The 19978-nt window shown below is 37.8% G+C and overlaps 1 protein-coding gene across 2 annotated transcripts in view; it reads right to left on the bottom strand.

Annotated features, from left to right (window-relative positions):
- Window positions 1–19978, bottom strand: part of TTC39C (tetratricopeptide repeat domain 39C) — a 112453-nt gene that overhangs the window by 8993 nt on the left and 83482 nt on the right. For both annotated transcript variants that reach the window (XM_069099799.1, XM_069099800.1), the window contains exons 7-11: window positions 14408–14501; window positions 11576–11683; window positions 9404–9513; window positions 6634–6757; window positions 29–126 (exon numbers count right to left, since the gene is read on the bottom strand). In XM_069099799.1, the coding sequence (XP_068955900.1) occupies window positions 29–126; window positions 6634–6757; window positions 9404–9513; window positions 11576–11683; window positions 14408–14501 (534 nt within the window). The remainder of the gene's footprint in view (window positions 1–28; window positions 127–6633; window positions 6758–9403; window positions 9514–11575; window positions 11684–14407; window positions 14502–19978) is intronic.

The following is a 19978-nucleotide window of genomic DNA, read 5'->3' as shown; positions in this document are numbered from 1 at the left end:
GGCTATGTTGGAAACATTAGCAAATTACCTGAATAGCATCTTCGGAATTTCCCAAGCATTTATGTATGGCACCAAGAAGCAAATTTTTTAGTCCAACAGCAGATGAATCATCGACCTCGTGGCAAGCTTGGAGAGATGAGAAGGAGATTACAGGAGGAAGGATAACTGAGAACTTAATTATCATCAATACTTTTAAGCAAATACTTCATATTTTTAGCTTACCTGTCAAGCTTATGTTTCTGAACCTCAAACTTTGTCCCTTGACATATAGATATTGTAAGAGCTAAACAAAAATGCTATTCCTGAACCTGATGATGAACCTGATGGACATATAGCTTTAATTCATTCATTAATAATTATTTGTTAAAGTGCTTACTATGTGAAAGAGGTTATCTATAGTGATGGAAAGAGAAGATATGTTTCCTACCTTCAAAGAATTATAATCCAACAAAGGGGTTAACACAAATGCATAATTAACAATATACAATATAGTAAATTCCATAAGAAATGCATAAAGTTTTAGAGGAGTTCGGAAAGTTTCGTGGCAGATGTGACTTTTGAGCTGAACCTTGAATAAGATTACAGACTTAAGGGATCTTAGAGACCACTGAATCCCACTCTCTCATTTTACAATTGGGGAAAATGAGGCTGCAAGAACTGACTTTCCTAGGGTAAGGGCTGTGAAGTGTCTGAGGTGGTATCTGGACTCAAGTCCTCCTGTCTTGATGAAGCCCAGATGAACAGGATTGCAATAGACAAAGATATTGAAATAGAAATTTCTAGACAGAGAGGTGAGATGATCAAAGGTGGAAGGATGCAAGGCACATATGAGAAATAATAAGTAGTGCAGTCTAGCTACAAAGTAGGAATTCATGAATTCCTGCTTGATGGGAGATAGGGCTGTAAAGGCAGACTTGCATCTCTTACAAGCTAAGGAGTTTGAATTTTTCTATAAATAGAGGTAATCTATCAAAGATTTTCTAACAGGGAAGTCAAAACCAGAGGATCCTGGATTTAAAACTGGAAAGGATCTCAGGGACAATTTAATTTAGCCCAATCTTTTCCATTTTACAGATAGGGAAACTGAGGCCCAGTGAAGTTAAGGGACTTGCCCAAGATAATACAAGCAGTAAGCAGCAGAAACTATATGAAAATCCAGGCCTTGTGACTATTTCATCACGTTCTCTAGAAGACTGGAGTGCGATATGAGGAAGATTAATCTGATTATAGGGTATAAAATTTTTATCGATCATCTTTGTCTATTGCAATCCTGTCCATCTGGGCTTCATCAAGACAGGAGGACTTGAGTCCAGATACCCCCTCAGACACTCCATAAGACTGGTGGCAGGATGAAGAGTTTGGAAGGCTAGTCCAATAGTCCAGCAAGACGAAAGAAGAACCTGAACTAAAAGAAGGATGATGGCAGTCGGAAGGGAGGACGGCTTCAAGAGATGGCAGATAAACAGACATTTCTGAGCGAGGGTGAAGAGGAGCCTCAAAGTGCCCCAGATTCCAAGCCTAGTGACCAGGAAAACTGTACTGTCATCAGCATAGAGAAGTCACAGGAGGTAAGAGGCTTGTAGGCAAGGATGACCTTAGTCCTGGACATGTTAGTTTTGAGGTTCTGATGAAGAATCCACAGATGGAAACATCCAGCAAGACACTGGAAGGAAACATTCCTTCATTCATTCAGGGCTGGAGAGAAAAATTTTGAAGTCAACCGTATAGAAATGATAGTTGAAGTCAGGAAGTGGATGCATTTATGCAGGAAGGGAATATCTACATTTAGGGATAGGGGGAGAATGAAGTGTTAAAGAAGGACAAAGAAGAAGAGTGGGAGGAAAGATAGGAAGAAAACTCCCACAACAATATCCTCACGGAGGCCAAGGAACGAAATGCCAACACCTCTATTGGGCTTTGAAAGTCCTTCCCAATTTTGCTCCATCCTGCCCTACTAGGCTCACTGTATCATTATTATTGTCTTCTGCATGCTTCACACTCCACTCAAGCTGGCCTGCTATTCCCTGGCTATTGCTCAGTTTGTCTTCCACACCTGGAATGCACTTTCCTCTTCATTTCTGATTTGGAGAAATCCAAAGTTTTCCCTAAAAGCTTAGCTCTTGCAACTTGCAACAGGAAGCCCAATCCTTCCAGGTGCTAATGCTCTGTCCCTGGAAATTACTTTGTATTTACTTACTATTTAAGTGCTATATTTACCTCCTAAACAAAATGCAAATTTCTTTTTTTTTTTTAAGCAATTGGGGTTAAGTAACTTGCTCAAGGTTACACGGCCAGTTATTTCTGGGTGTGGTGCTAAGTATCTGAGCCCAGATTTGATCCCCAGGTTATCCTGACACTGGAGCTGGTGCTTTTACTCGCTGAGCCACCTGGCCACCCCCAACTTTTTTTTTTTGGAGAGGCAGTTTGGGTTAAGTGACTTGCCCAAGGTCACACGGCTAGGTTTGTGTGTGTGTTAAGTGTCAGAGGCCAGATTTGAACTCAGGTCCTCCTGACTCCAGGGCCAGTGCTCTATCCACTGCGCCACCCAGCTGCCCCAAATGCAAATTTCTTGAGGTCAGGGATTCCTTAATTTTTCACTCTGTATCTCTAATTCCTAGCATAGGATTTGGCACATAATGGGTGTGTAATAAATTCCTGGATAAGTGAACAAGTGAAGACTTTATTCGAGAGACAGGTAATTTGAAGGTCACTTGTGACCTCTGAGAAGAAGTTTTAGTTGAGTGGTGATGGCAGAAGTCTGAGAAATAAAGGTGAACATGGGTGATGAAGAAGGGAAGGTAGCCAAGCCCAGACTACTCTGAAAAACTGGCAGGGAAAGGAAGAAGATGGTCAAGTAACTCTAGATGATAGGGAAGGATTTTTTTTTAATAACAAAAGCATGAGAATATTTATATGGAGAGGGAAGTCAGAAGAAATCAGTTGAGGAGAGACTGAAGGGACAATGAAAAAAAAAGATGATAGGGTAATTCTAGTACTATAAAGAGATTTTGCCCTGAAGAACATTATCACCTAACAGACAAAAGACCATTAAAAGGTCTGGTCTTACCTCTTAGAATCTCAGCATCTAATACAAAATACCATTAAAAAGTAAAAATGTGGGGGCTGCTAGGTGGCTCAGTGAGTAGAGCACCGGTCCTGGAGTCAGGAGGACCTGAGTTCAAATCTGGCCTCAGACACTTAACACGAAAACTAGCCGGGTGACCTTGGGCAAGTCACTTAACCCCAATTGCCCTCCAAAAAGTAAAAAAAAAAGTAAAAATGTGTTGTATATAACTCAGAAAAGGAAAATTTTCAAAGAAAATAGAAAAGTAGCTATTTTCAATACACCTACTAGTTAATACATGATGCTTTGGAGTGATTATTAGGGAGGGTACCAGGAACTGGGCAGAGAATCCAGTTATCATTTTCAATTTCTCAAGGATTACCTTCTGGAAGAGGTACATTTCAGACTATGATGAAGGAAACTGTGACATCCTCAGGTGCCATCTTATCCATTAAAACTTCCCTAGACATTTTCTCTAACCTCCAAATATTTTTATCTTTGAATACTAAGAAATTATGCTGTGATTCTTCCCTTTACCCTTTACCCCCAACACAACCGCCCTGTGCTATATTATATTTTGTGTAACCAATGTCTCCTGGTAAACTGTAGGCTACATAAAGGCAGAGATTGTGCCCTTTTTCATCTTCATATCCTCAAGGTTTGGTAGCAGGTACTTGAAGGTGTTTAATGAAATGAAATCAAAGGGAATGGGAGAGATCACTTCATGGTCTTGGGTAGAGACTGAAAATTTGTCAGAGAAACAAAGGAAAGAGGAGAATGGCAGAAGGAACAGAATAGGAAAGAGGAGGAGATGATAGATATTGGGAGACTACAAAAGGAAGGGCTTAAAACAGAGGATCAGCCCCTTAATTCTGATGAAATTTCCATGTGACAAGTGATGGAAGATTACTGGAAGCTTCTAAAGGGCATGTGAATGATAAAGGATAGGCTACAAAAAAGACCTGGGGTACAAGGCTATCTCTATCTTTTGGGCTTGAGGCAAGGCAAAATATCTAACCAGAAATGCTCTATAAAACAGAATTCACTGTAGAGAAGAATGGAGTCCCAGGATTATTATATTTGATAAGACTCAAGGAACACACAGTCCATTTGAAAATAGAGGCAATCACCATTAAAAAAAGTTTATTTTTAAAAGAAAAGAACGACTGACTTAGAAAACTAATTCAATTATGGCATCTATCTGAAGAAATTTCAAAAAGTTCTATGTCCTTTAAGATAGTTGGTCTATTATGTTATTCTAGTGAACTTTAGTAAATTAAATTCCCCAAACCTCTCTAGATAGCTCAGAAATTTGTTTTGCAATTCTTCTTTTCAGCAAATTCATTCTTTCATTAGGCCTATTTCTTTTTGCTCTAATTTGACTAAAGATATAAAATATACATCATCAGTGATTTCAGAAAATCATCCTGAAGAATAAAATCATTATCTTTTAGCTTTCTCTTCTCCAGACTAAGCAATGCTAACACTTTACTATTTTCTTATAATAATCTTCCAATTATTCAGTCTTTTCTGGTGATTATCCAGTTTTCCCCTGATCTCCTTAAAATACTGAACTCAAAACTAGAAGCTATATTGTATGTGGTTTGCCCAGTTCTGAGTATCAGTTCTCAATACTACATTAGAAAGTCTCTGGACCACGCTGGCTTTTTAACCTAGAATTACTTTATTGAATCACATCTACTCACGTTCTGATTAAGACTTTACTAACAATACTAGATCTGATACAGTAAAGAGAATATTAGACTTCAAAAAAGATGCTTACCATATATATATGAACTTAAATTAAGTCTTAGCTTCACCCAAGCAGTTAGGTGGCACAGTGGAGAGAATGTTGGGCCTGGAGTCAGGAAGACCTGAACTCAAAATTCAGTATCAGATACTTCCTATGTGATCCTGGGTAACTAACTTAACTTCTGTCTGCCTCAGCTTCTACAACTGTAGAATGGGGATAAAATCTACCCTGCAGGGTTGTTGTGAGGATCAAATGAGATATTTGTAAAGCACTTGACACACACTAGGTACTTAATAAATGCTTTCTTTCGAATGGAGATAATACCCCTAATAGCATCTCTTATATTAACCGCACAGAGTCATGTATAAAAGTGCTTTATAAATCTTAAAGTGTTCTTGAAATATCAATTATAATTTCACCTACTAGTTAAGTATGTCCATCTTGTACATTTATTGTTCATTTTCCCTTTAGTGGGCTTATATGGCAATTTTCCCTAATAAAACTAAATTTTAAAACAACCACCAGAATATCCTTATAATCTTTGGTAGCTTCTACTGGGTGGAAATTTTTAAGGACACTGTGTTTTCTTCATTTTATAAGGTGTGGCTATAACGAAGCATTGTGACACACTCTTAAACAAATGCACTAGAACTCGTACTTGGGTGGCTACAAACTTATTTCGATGATGTTGCCAATATGCAAAACAATTTTTGGAAACCCATTTTTGGGAATGTCTTCAGAGCTAGTTCATGAGTCACATAAGGGAAGGGAATAAGCATTTATATACAACTATGTGCCAAGCACTGTGCTAAGAGCTTTTTAAAAATATCATCTCATTTAGTCTTTACAACAATCCTGCAAAGTAGGTGCCATTATTATTCTCCTTTTACTGTTAAGAAAACTGATGGAAAGAGAGGTTAAGTAGGATTACACAGCCAGGAAGTATCAGAGGCTGAGTCTGAACTCTCAGGTCTAGCACCCCATCACAAGAAAATCAATCTCATTACTTTAGTTACCACTTTTTTAATGTAAAACAATTTTCCATCCAGGTTGTGTACCACTTTATTCATCAAATTTAGTTCCAGATAACTGAGCTGTTTCAGAAAATCAAAAGCACCCTCAAAGGCAAAGATTTGCCATCACTGAAGCTCCTCCAAAAAGTAAGCCATAGGCTTCAAAGGGAATTCCAAAAGAGGCATTCCTAAAACGCACAATGGCAGCAGTACTGGACTATGTGCAGAACCTTCCAAGGTTCTCTGAATATCACCTGTCACCTGGAAGTCTAAGTCCTAGTACATTTCTTTTTTTTTAAAATCCATCTCATTTTGCAGTAAAATTTCTGGAGCTCTAATTTAAGTGAATCACACTACAAGAAAGAGAATTTATTTTTAAATTTACAAACAAAAACAAAATACCAAAAAACACTACTGCATTTTAAAGTTGATCTGTTCCTTTTTAATTCATGTGAAGTATTTTACACAGTAAAATACCCAATAATTAATTGCAACAACATATCTGTACCCTGTTTCTTTAATAGATGGACTGAAAAATATGGATGTATAACAAATCCCCACGTAACTAATTATAAATATAATATCTGTAGTAAATAAAGTTATTTTGCTACCATGTATTTCTGATAATACATGTACATCTTATCTCTATACCCTAATTAATTATGCTTCTTTTTATTAAATGTTCTTAGCCACCACATCTTTTATCTATGAAAAACATCTTTGTCCTATCTGAATCAGATACTGATCATAACAGAGAAAACCATCACTGGAAAAACAAAGCAAGAAATGAATAAATCTTTTACCTTGGCTCATTCTCTGTAGGTTGGGAAAGGAACAGTTTGGAAGGGCTTTCCACAAATACAGCACTTCTATGGATGCTAGCACACAGAGCTCTTTGGTTGGCATTTGCTTACGAAATCTCTCCGCCTGTAAATTATTAAAATAATAAATCACAATACCTAATACAGCGCTTCAAGGTTTGCAAGTGCTTTCCAAATGTGGTCTGATTTTATTAGCACAACAACCTTAGGTGGCAGGTCCTGTTATTAACATCTATTTCACGGAGGCTAAGTGATCAGGTCTTAAACTAGAGGTTAAGGGATCCGTAGGGAGAAAGATTCTCTTTTCCCATGCCTGGTAGCTCTGTCATTCAGTCTCTGAAACATATCACTGTCCGCTAAGTCACTTCCTCCCAGCTGGCGAGCCTTCCATACATTCACCAATAGCTTGGTTTTTTCATAGTGTTCAATTGTGTTCCATTAAAGCTTGGGGGCATCCCTGATGACTTGAGGGAAAGTTCTCCATATCTTAGGTATATGAGTATGCACAAGTAGCTTTATTCTCAGTAACAAAAGAAATACGGCCACTACTAGGAACAGTATGACCCATCCTTCCCGAGGAATGGGACAATGGAAAAATGCTGAACCTCATTATAATGTGTGGACAGAAAAACATAAATAATTAAAGCTTCAGGGCCCAGGAACCAAAATCTCATTTCCCCTTCTTTTTTCTAGGAGAGAAAATGGGTAACCAGTGAGAATAGTAAACTTGCATAAATTCATCTGAGCCTAAGAAGTGAATAACAGATCACAACAGAGGGCTGCTGAAATGGGCTGTTTTGGAAAAATAGTTATAATACTTTAAAACAGGTTTCCCACTGATGGTGAGATTTGGTTTTAATGTACAATCAAGTTTCTGCTTTCACAAGAGTAACAATCCTAGAAAATGGTACAAAAGTAAACAATACAATGTCAATATATTAAACCTATAGGAAATGGGGGGTTAGGTTCCTGAAACCATCAAAAATTGTAATCTTTTGCGAGACTGCTGAAAATACACTTTTCTGCATACAATTCTTCATATCAAAACATTAATTCAGATAACAGGTACTTTTCCTAACACAGTAACCATGAAATCACCCATAAAATGCAGTACACAAAATAAAACTGGTAATATGCAAAACATTTTCTCACTAGTAATTCCCTAGAATTCCGTGACCATTTGTGCTAACATAAAAAAAACAAAACAAAGCAAAACCCCAAACAACCCAAAACTTTAATTTGAGACAATATTCACTTTTCATTCACAACAAATGAAATTTAGAGTGCCATAAACACTTTGCTCCCTTTTGCAGATATAATGAATTGTGTCTATTCATTAACACCAAACTCTATGGCTGACAGTGGCTGTGGACATTCAGGCACGAAGTTTCTCTCACACCTTTATCTTCTCACTAAACTTCATCACTGACTTTGCAAACTTGTGTTTAGAGCCCAAAGGACTTGCACTATACTTTGGGGGCATAACTGCAACACAAAATTTGAGTTTTAAAGGTAAACAATGAAAATATGCAATGAATTCAGAGGCAGCTCTTTACAACAGGAGGGTGAGCAAGGACCAGAAAAGCACCTAGCATGATATCAGCTGTTCCACAAACTTGTGTGCACTGAGCCTCTCACTTTTTTTCTCTATTGCACATAGCCAGGAATGTGCACAGTAGCCAACATGAAAGTGAAAATGAGGTTACTAATAAAATCATGCTAATGCTTGAAGCCGTGAAAATTAAATGTGTGATGTTGAAGACTGACTGTAGTAAAGATATTACTGTGAATCAATGTTCATTAAGGTAACTTTATACAGGATATGCCTGTACCTAATTCCTGCTCAGCACAAATAATAGTAATGCTAATAATTTTATATCTAATGAATTTGCATCTTTACAATATATTAAAGGACTGTGCTTTGACATCCTGAATGCATACAAATCTTCCTCATTTATACCTAACACACCATCAAGACATGGAAATTTTAGGAATGTAAATGAAAAAGGAAGTAATATTAACTCATAAAAATATTCAGAACCCCTGCTAGATAATGAGGTTTTTCTTTAATGGGATCTTTAAAGTTGGATTTTTTTGGTCTATGATTTTATTGAATTTTTTTATTTTATTCAATTTCATTACTTTCAGCTATATCCTCATATAAATCCTAATTCATGTTAAACTATTTAATTAAATTACCTTTCTTTCAAACCTGATAAATTTAAAACAAGAATAAAGTGCAAAATAAATTTAACTGTCACATAACCCAAGATAATTCAGCTAAATTAATATCTAATTTGGGAGGTAGCTCCTTAGAATTCAGCCTTCTTTGGTGAGCAATTCTGGTCTACTCATTTCTCTTGAGTCAAGACCTGAATGTTCTTTGGGCTCTCCAATTTAGAAAATCATGTAACTGTTACCTCTTCCCCAGAATTTGTCAACCCTTCCTCCAATCTTTAGATGGATTAGCCATGGACAACTTGGTGGTCTCCTGTTCCTTGGAGGTCTCCATATTGATGTGGGATTTAGTGTGGATTTCTGATAAGCTTAGCCCACTAAAGCCCCAAATTCTCCAGTTCAAGGGATCCACTGTCCTCAGTCTCTCCTGTAGCTGGGATTACAGGCATGGGCCTCTATGCCCAGCTCATGCTACTAGCTTTTAATATAATTATCTAATACCTCCTCAAAAGTAGTATTGGTTACAAATGATGATAACCATCAAATGCTGAGTATGATATCAGTTTCAAGGTACCTTTTTGACTGAGAATTGCTCAATTTGATTGTTTTTCCTTTTGAAAAGCCTCTGTACTTCTCTGAACACGACCTGGGCCCCGTCCACATCACCAGTGGCTCCCTGGCAAACTGTAAGAAATCACAATAACATTTTTTAGGATATCAGAACAGGTAACCAAGGGAAGCCAAGATTTATCACATCCTGCATACATTACACATGAAGATAGAAACAAAAGTAAATATTTTTAGAGAGAAGACAAATATTTAAGAAAGGGCTGCAACATTTTGAGAGAAATTTGTCAAATTAGCATTTGTTGATTAGGTTCTTATATTCCCAGAGCCATGGATGATACAAAGACATGTTCTCTGTTTTCTAAGATCTTCTGTCTTGCTGGGGAGATCTATACATGTAAACAGCTAGTTAATTTTAGAAGAAGCTATATAATTAAATGCTAGATTATAGCAGAATAGGCTAAAAGTTATACAAGTTGAGAGACAGAGAGAGACAGAGACAGAGACAGAGGAGAGAGAGACAGAGAGAGAACGCATGAAGGCAGTAAAAACTGTAGTATTTGGAAAAGTTTCATATGAAGGAAGTGCAATTTTTGAGCTGAAACCTGAAGCTTATTCTTTCATTTGTTCATTTATTCATAGACCAGCTAAAACAATGCTAAGTTATCTTCCCTTACAACCTTAACTGGAGGGATTCCTTCCTGACTGCATCCTATTGTATTCTGGCTTTTTCATGGTTATTTGTGTATCTGCCTTACCTGTCCCACAAGATTATACAACTTTGAGGGCAGAGTCCACCTTTTACACCTTTTTAATCTTTCACAGGAATAGGACATGGACCTGTGATTTCACTGGCAGAGAGAACTCCCTAAAGAGGCATCTCCTACTGTCAATTCAGGTTGGCATCTTCTTCTAACTTTTAGTCTTACAGAGCTCCCTAAGGAACATTGAGAGGTTAATGTGACCTTCCCATGGTCACATAGCAAAGGCAAGATTTGACGCCAGATCTTCCTGGCTCTGACACTGGTCCTCTACACCTTCCTTTTCATAGAACCTAATATAGTGCCTTGTCATAAGCCTGTGGGCCTGGGCCTCTGTTGTCTCTGATGCTATTGCTATTATCACAGACTCAGGAAGGCAGAGTAACAGGCCGGGATAGGGGGCACAAAATAAAAACTTGCTGAAGCAATATTCTGTTGTCAAACACGAACTCCTTACACTACATTCGAGTTTATTTTCTTGGTCTACGTTGAGTGAAGATGGTAAAAGTTTTCATACATAGTGATGGTCTATGGATAATTATAAAATTATCAAATTACCCTACAACCTTCCCTTCTCTTGGATAAACAAACCCAGTTCACTTAACTTCTAGTAATAAGACTCACCTCCCAACCCTTAAATATGCTGACACATTTGAGACACAAGTTAATTACCTGCTGATTACTTTTCTCTTCTGAGCCCCTGCAAATTCTGAATATTGCCTTAAGAATGTATCATATTATAACCAATCAATTACAAGTTAATAGTTTGTAAACATGAGTCAATAGTACATAAAATGACTGTCCTTTTGGAATAACAATAAGCAAACACAGACACAGAAATGCATTTGAACCTCAGAAAAGAATAATACCCTTCCAACAACAAGGCTGATAGGAGATTATCTATACATTAAGATATCCATAATACATAAAACTACATCTCATAATTAGTTACATTTCACTTTTAAGGGGTAGAAAGGAGAAGTGGTATCTTATGAAAGTCAAATATGCCACAGAAGGAAATATTTGAAAACAATGTTAAAACTCATCTTAAACTCTTGTGTGGGATAATAATGAGCCTCCATAATTTTGATCTCAAATGATAAGCTTACAGAACAGCCTATTGTTCTCAAGTGTACAGCATGTATAGTAGTTTAATTTTTAAATCACATTCTTTTTAATCTTAAATCGTGTTCATGACATCTGCCTGGAATGGTCTACATGAAAGCTTGCAGAAAACTAGATAATCTGTTAGGGTCTCTTCTAATTTGAAATTACAGAAATTTAAAATTATGTATCAGATCGGTAACCAGCTATGACTTTTCCTCCACTAGGAGGCAGCAGTTCCCTACTCATGCTGGTTTGCAAAGCCACACAATCCTGAACAACTCACTCATGCCAGAGAAAAGATCCCCACTCACCTGCCGTTAAATATGCGTAATAGCATTGAGACCATCTTGATTCATTTTTGAGTCTTTCAAAGGAATTGAAAGCATCTTTAAAGTTCAGTTCTATCATACTGCACCAACCTACAAAAGAAATATTTTTAAAATTAAAAATTATCACTGAAAAGTAATGAGTTTTATAGAACTGCCTTTTTAAAATTAACTACAGAATTCTGAATAGCTGATATGTTGTTTCTGTCTTCAGCCACCAGACGTGTGCTATCTGGAAACTTACAGCATAAACTTCCTTATTCCCAGAAAAACATTTAATATGGAAGTTATAAATAAGGCAAAACACTTCTTGATTTCAGGATCAGACTAAGTATAGCAGAGAATGATTTAAAGATTTTTGTAGCTCTCAGACTTGCATAGTAAAACTAAAAGTATAAATATACAGGTTTATGTTCATAAAAATGTAGGTTATGAAAAATTCACTGAATACATATTTTCCCCTATTAATATAAATATAAGCCTATAAAAACAAATATGCATATCAAAATAAATGTTCTTGTGTTTATATTAAGAGCATTTTATGCAATGAATTAGAGCAGGCTTTCAAATACTGTAATATAGAAAGTATTAATTCCAAAGATGTTTAAAGCATTTTTCTGATCCATGCTATGAATTCTCAATTATCATACGAAATAGATTAACCAGGTAGAACCCTTTTAACAGATGAGAAAATAGATGCAAAAGGCTAACGTTATTTGCTTAACATTTTTTAAAATAAGATAGTTGTGGAGCTACTAAACAAAACTCATTTTCCAATTCAATTCCTGCCCATTAGAATGTCCTGAAAAAGATTAATATCTGTTATGCTAATAATAAGACACACAAAAGGAATTTTATTCCTAATGGTTAGCTACAGGAATAGGTAGAGGTATCTTCAAATAAAAAGATTTGTGCATTCAGCTCCTGTAGCATTCGATGTCAGGTTCTGACATTGGCTTATAATATGAAGCCTGTGTATTTTTGTAAGCAAGTCTTGAGTCAACTAATTATCCCCAAATTCTGAGAGCACAGTGAGTTCTTTTTAAATTTTTTTTTGCTTTTTGGAGGGCAATCTGGATTAAGTGATTTGCCCAAGGTCACACAGCTAGTTTTTGTGTTAAGTGTCTGAGGCCAGATTTGAACTCAGGTCCTCCAGACTCTAGGGCCAGTGCTATATTCACTGCACCACCCAGCCACCCCTCACAGTGAGGTTTTAATTTATGCTACTACAAAGTCATGATCTAGATCCAAAAAAATCTTGAGTAGGGGTAAAAAAAGATACAGTGTCACTTCATTCAATTTCATTGGGACACATTTCAGTGTTGCTTTATAGCCATTAAATTTCAGCAAAATGCAGATGACATTAACATATTTTATAGCTGTACTTAATCATTTTATGTTATTACAAGGATATTTCAAAATTTAATATAAATTTGTGAATAATTTTAAGTATCTGAGTTACCCTCAATTTGGTTTTCAATTACAAGCAAGAAAACATTTGTACTTAGACTTTGGAATGAGGCAGCAGCTACATAATGAATGATGTACTAAAAACACACCAACAAGTGATTCTAGGAAGTGACCAAAGGGCCCCCCCAAAGCTTTTTCCCCTCTTAATTAGAAGTATCTTTTTGAGAAATATTGACCTTTAGTTGAAAGGACTCTTGATTAAAGTGCTGAAAAGATTTGTTTGCTTTATTTGTTATTTTTCTGTTGATAAGTACCTGTGTTTGGGTAAGGAATTACATAATGGAGTAGACAAGTGCTCTAGTTTTCTGTCTAGTATTTTAATCAATTTGAATTTTTTTTTTTTTGCTTTTTTGGAGGGGGAAGGCAGAGCAATTGTGGTTAAGTGACTTGCCCAAGATCACATGGCTAGTGTTACATGTCTAAGGCTGGATTTGAACTCAGGTCCTCCTGACTCCAAGGCCGGTGCTCTATTCACTGCGCCACCTCGCTGCCCCATCAATTTGAAATATTTCTTTTCCTTTTTTGTCTTATTTATTTTTAGCGTTCATTTAAAAAAAGTTTTGAGTTCCAAATTATTTCCCTCACTTATGCCCTGCCCCCACCCACTGAGAAGGCAAGTAATATATATATATAATATTAATATGTATAATATTATATAATAATGTAATAATACTTATTATACATGGGAAGTCATGCAAAACAAATATTTTCTTTTCTAAAAAATTAATTTATTTAATTTTAGTTTTCAACACTCACTTTCATAAGCTTTTGAGTTTAAATATATTTTATTTCATTTTATTTTAATTTTTTCTTTTTGGAGGGGGGAGAGTAGAGTAATCGCGGTTAAGTGACTTGCCCAAGGTCACACAGATAGTTTCTGTGTTAAGTGTCTGAGGCCGGATTTGAACTCAAGTCCTTCTGATTCCAGGGCCAGTGCTGTATTCACTGGGCCACCTAGCCGCACCAACAACAAAGTGCTGTAGGATTGAAAAAGGAGAGGAAAGGGGGATGCAATGCAAATGAACGGCTTCTTTGTCTTATAAGCTCACTTAAAACAGAGAAGTAGACATAAGTGAACCTGGAACATTCGTATTTTGTATTTTAACACTCATCCTAACATTTTCCCATGACCTTTACAATTACAGCAATACTATGTCAGAGCAGTGGTAGCAAGCCAAGCTAGAAGAGCAGATTATTTTTTCATCCTTGGCTAGCTCTGTGATGGTCCTTGTTATTAAAGAAGATAGGAAGCTTTCAAAAATATGCATAACTTGAAATGCATTAAGGAGGAAGCAGACACCTGCAGAGATATCCTATGACAGCAAGAGGTATGAACTTTATATTTACCAATTTCATAGAGACAGACATGTTGAATTTCTCGCTGATCTATTGCAAGCTCCAGAGCCGTATGGAAAGAAGTCAAGGCACTGTTGATCTGACACTAAGGAAAAGAAAAACAAACAAAAATAAAACCCACAAAACTGAATTAACTTCTACAATCTCAAATTGTATCTGCAATAGGTATCATCATAAGACAAAGTTATCGTAGCTGCTACCATGAAGTATACCTTCTTGAAATGTTTCCTCTACTATCTAAAGTCTACATGCTTTTCAGATCACATTTCCAGTCTGGCTTCTCCATGAAGTGTATTCTTACTGCTAGAATACCCAGAGATTTTCCCCTTTCCTGACCGTTTTAGGGTCCCCATGCTGATCAATTACAGGAGTTTGCCACTGGTCATGGATGCTGTCCTCACAAAGGCCAAAAAGAAGATGGCCTCCCCAAAGACCATGAGGCTCTCCCGAAGTTGTCCTTGTGGATGACACTTTGCCAATTACATCAAGCTTTGGATTACTACAAGGTCTCGTCGATAAGTGCTACAACCACAAAAAATGGACGGAGGTACCAATATACACATGAAAAATGAAGCGGACGAGCCTATTATTGCTCAGATTATGACACACAGTTAGTTGGATCGGCAGAAGGGAAGCCCTACTCATTTAGTTTGTTAGCAAACATCACAACTGTCCCCATCATGGCTTCAACATATTGCGAGTGGGCATAAGAAATTAAATGAGAACTTTGAGGGAGTTTTGAGGAAGCTGCAGATGACACAGAAGAAGTTTAGAAACTCAGAAATGTATAACTATATGTGTAACATTGTATAATATCAACATATTTTGTCTTTCAATTTCATAATAATTCAGACCTTCTCTGATACAAAGGGAGGGTCAAAAAATTTGCATCAAATTTTCCAGATCACGGGGGCACCAAACCCAAACCCTCATGATGTGGAAGGGATAACTGTATATCATGGACAGAGATTACAAAGAGAAAAAAAAAAGCTAGGCTGCATTGCATCTGGGAAATTGGGTAGCTCTTTCAGTGGTCCCAAAAATTGTTCCCTGCTTCGAAAGCCTATCTTTTTAAAGCTAATATTCTTCAGGATATTTATATGGCTATAAACCATGAAATATCTCAATGTCAAAAGCATTAAAATTTCAAGTGACCCAAAGGACAATGGAAAAGAAGACACACAGTAGGTATAAGTGGACCGAAGTATAGTTTTGATGAGAACTTGCATATAAAAAGTTGTAGAAAGGAGGTGGACTAGTAACGTAGGCAGCTAAGTGGTACAACCAAGGGTTAGGAAGACCTGAGTTCAAATCTGGCCTCAGACACTTACTATGTGACCCTGAGCAAGGGTCACTTAATTGCTATCTGCCTCAGTTTCCTCATCTGTAAAAGGAGGATAAAATAGAACCTACCTCCTGGATTGCAGTGAGGAAAAAAAAAAAGAAGTAGCATGTACAGAACTTCGCAAATTCCAAAGTACTATGTAAATGCTAGTTATTACTAGTGTGAGTGAAGGGAAAATCCAAGACCCAAGTCCTGTAGTGGCATTCACGAAATGTTAAAAAGAAACAAAAGATGCCTTCCAAGGCATAACCTTGGAGGACCTATGGAAATTCAAGCACATAAACTACACAAGAAAGTAAGGCTGGGGGGGGGGGTGGCTAGGTGGTGCAGTGAATAGAGCACTGGCCCTGGAGTCAGGAGAACCTGAGTTCACATCCGACCGCAGGCACTTAACACTTATTAGCTGTGCGACCTTGGGCAAGTCACTTAACTCCAAATGCCCCTCCAAAAAGCAAAAAAAAAAAAAAAAAAAGAGAGAGAGAGAAAGTAAGGCTGGGTTGTGATTGCTTGTGAAAGGAAGGGTATGCACTGATAAACATGGGATTATAGATAGATAGCTGAAAAGGCACCTCAAACCCCTTCTAGTCCAGAGGTCTTTAAAATCTGGGATCCATTACTTTGTTTTGAAAAATATTTTTATAGCTTATTTCAACGTATTTGGTTTCCTTCACAATTATTCTGAGAAGGGGTCCATTGGCTTCACCAGATTGCCAAAGGGGCTCCATGACATAAAAAAGGTTAAGAGCCATTTGATCTAGTTCAATTATCTCATTTTATATATAAGGAAACTGAGGCTCAAAGAGATAAAATAAATTGTCTAATACCACATGGGAAGCAAACGATGAAACAAAGATTCAGACTCAGGACCTTTGACTCCAAATAATCTTTCTACCACATTGCCTCTGCCTGCCTTCAAGGCTGCAGATCCATCAAAGTACTGGTTATTGAAAAAAATGGACATTTGCTTTCCTTCTTTATTAAAAATTCTTTTTTATACCATACTTTTTTATATTAACTCTGGGGTCCAGTGACACAGGCTTTCTTGCTGGACCTCACCCAAAACATTTCACATCCCCAAACTCTGAACATTTTCTCAGGCTGTCCTTCAGACTTGGATTGCTCTCCCTCCTCATCTCCACTTTCTGGCTTCCTTTAAGACCCAGCTAAAATCCTACCTTTTACAGGAAATCTTTCCTGATTCCCCCTTACTGCTAATGTCCTCCCCTGGCAAATTCTCTCCAATTTATCTTGAATGCATCATGCTTTATAGTTTTTTCATGTTGTCTCTCCCCTGTTAGACTCTGAGGGCCTTGAGAACAGGGACTATCTTTCATCTTTCTTTGGATCCTTAGTGCTCAGTAGAGTGCCTGGCATATAGCAGGGGCTTAATAAATATTTTCTGATTAGTTGACTGACTGAAGAACAACATTTGAAACAGGACACAACAACAATATACTTTAGCACCTATTCTTCACAAGCTGCTAAAACCAGAGGAATTCATTATTTTGTGACCACCTTTTTGGTGATATATCTCTCTAATCTTGGCTAACCTGGACCTTCAACAACAGGCACAGAGCCCATTACCAGATTCATGATCAAAGTCTTCCTTCAAATGTGCTTTCAGGGCACTGACTTAAAAAAACCCAGGGTCCCCTCCATGCAATGAAGATGTACTGGAATAAGCCTTTCCTGGACTTAAAACAGATTAATTCTAAGTGAAATCATAATAATACGACAGAATGTCAAGGCTAGGCAGAAGCAGCAGACAGAAACTCTAGGCCTCTTCTCCCCATCTTGACTCCTTGGTGAACCAATTCAACTGTACACTGCCCTCCTCTCTTGAATCCCTATCCCCCAGGTCCCCACTGTGTCACCAATTATACCCTGCCAAGCCTCAGTCTTGGATCACACTCCTACTATCTGCCACCTTTGTTCCTACTCCTGTGCTGCTCGATAAACATGGAGAAAATCATGCCACCATTTTGATTGACCTAATTTATGTTACACTACCTCAGCGAGGCCCTCACTGCTGTGAAACAATCCTACCATACCTCCCTTATCAATTTACTAGTCCTCTCTCCATGTCAGCTCTTTTAGACCTTTTCAGCCCTCATCAAACCTTCCATTTTTGCCCTCTCTTGGCCAAGAACCTTGCCTCATATTTTATAGGTCATTCAGCTGAGGGGTTCCTCTTCTCCCCTCCTCATCTCCTATTACTCATGTGCCTTCTGCCACTACCCCTCCTTCGTCCTTGTCTCACATAATGAAGGGGCTTACTCCCTACCAAGGATAACCCCTCTACCTGTTGAAGTGATTCCATTCTATCCTGCTTCCTCCAACAGATTGCCCCCTCTTTCATTCTCACTATGTTACTTATTTTCTTTGTTTTTTAAATATTTTAATTTCAGTTCCAAATTGTCTCCCTATTTCCACCTTCTTCCCCACCCACTGAGGGGGCAAGAGATACAATACTCATTATACATATGAAAAAATGAAAAACATTACTCCATATTAGCCATGTTGGGAGGAAAAAAGGAAGAAAAATAACATGAAAAAATATGCTTCAATTTGTGCTCAAAGTCCATTAGTCCTCTCTCTGGAGGTGGATGGTATTTTTTAACATGAATCCTTTGGAACTCTCATGGATCACTGTAGTGATCAAAATAGCTAAGTCATGCACAGTCGGTCATCATACAATGTTGCTGTCATTATGTACAAAGTTCTCCTGGTTCTGCTCACTCCACTTTGCATCAGTTTACATAAGCCTTTCCAGGTTTTTCTGAAACCATCTCCTCCATAACTTCTTAACTTCATAACAGCACAATCGTGCTCTATCACAATCGTGTTCAGTCAGTCCCCAAATGATGGACATTTCTTTAGTTTCCAATTCCATGTCATCACAAAAAGAGCTGTTATATTTTTGTAGGGTAGAGTTAGGAAGAATCATCTTCCTGAGTTAAAATCTGGCCTCAGACACTTACTAGCTATGTGACCTTGGCAAGTCACTTCACCATTTGCCTAACTTCCCCATCTGTAAAATGAGCCAGAGAAGGAAATGACAAACCACTCCAGTATCTCTGCCAAGAAAACCCCAAATGGGGTCGCAAACAGTCAGACACAAATGAAAAACAACTGAACAACAAATAAATATTTTTGTACTTATGGGTCTTCTTCCTTTTTCTTTGATCTCTTTGGGATAAAGACCTAGTCAGTGTTACTGCTAAGTCAAATGCACAGTTTTATCGACTTTTGGCCATAGTTCCAAATTGTCCTGTCACTTATTTTCAATCTCTCCCTTGCTACTGATTCATTTTCTATTGTCTACAAACCTGCCCATTTCTCTCACCTATCCAGAAAAAACCCTCACTCCCTCACTTGATCCTTCCATCCTGCTAACTATTTTCCTACATCCATTTGGCAATCTACAACAGACACCTCCACTTTTTCTCCTCCCACTCTCTTCTTAACCCCTTACAATCCAGCTTCTGACCTAATCATTCCACTGAAGCTGCTCTCATCAAAGTTGCTTAGTGATCTCTTAGCTGCCAAATGCAATGGCCTCTTCTCAGTCCTCATTCTCTGTGACCTCTCTGCAGGCTTTGACACTGTTGATCTCTCTCTCTCTCTCTTTGATACTCTCTCCATTGTGGGTTTTAAAGACACCCCTCTCTCTGCTGGTTCTTCTCCTACCTATCTAATCAAATCTACTCTGTCTCCTTTGCTGGATGCTCTCCTGGACCATTCCCTCTAACTATAAGTGTCCCTCAGGGTTCTGTCCTGGGCCCTCTTCTCAGCTTCCTCTATACTACTTCATTTGGTCATCTCATCAGTTACCCTGGATTTAATTGCCATCTCTATGCTGATGATTTTCAAGTCTACCTGTCCTGCCCCAATCTCTGCCGAGGTCCAATCTTGCACCTCTAACTGCCTCTCACACATTTCAAACTAGATGTCCAGTAGATACATTAAACTCAACATGTCCAAAACAGAAATCATCATCTTTCCCCCTAAACCCTCCAGCCCTTCTACCTTCCCTATTACTGAAAGGGGCAACACCATCCTCCAGTCCCTCAGGCTCACAACCTAGGAGCCGTCCTGTGCTTCTCACTACCCCATATCCAAGTTGTGGTCAAGGCCTGCTGATTTCACCTTTGCAACATCTCTTGAATATGCCCCCTTTCCCTCCTCTTGTCTTCTTGTCTCTCTTCCAAAACTTA

Source organism: Petaurus breviceps, unplaced genomic scaffold (assembly GCF_028583685.1).
Source record: "Petaurus breviceps papuanus isolate PSGF00001 unplaced genomic scaffold, PetGlider_PUasm1.0 38, whole genome shotgun sequence".
Classification (NCBI taxonomy): domain Eukaryota; kingdom Metazoa; phylum Chordata; class Mammalia; order Diprotodontia; family Petauridae; genus Petaurus; species Petaurus breviceps.
This window is presented reverse-complemented; position numbering and strand designations above follow the sequence as displayed.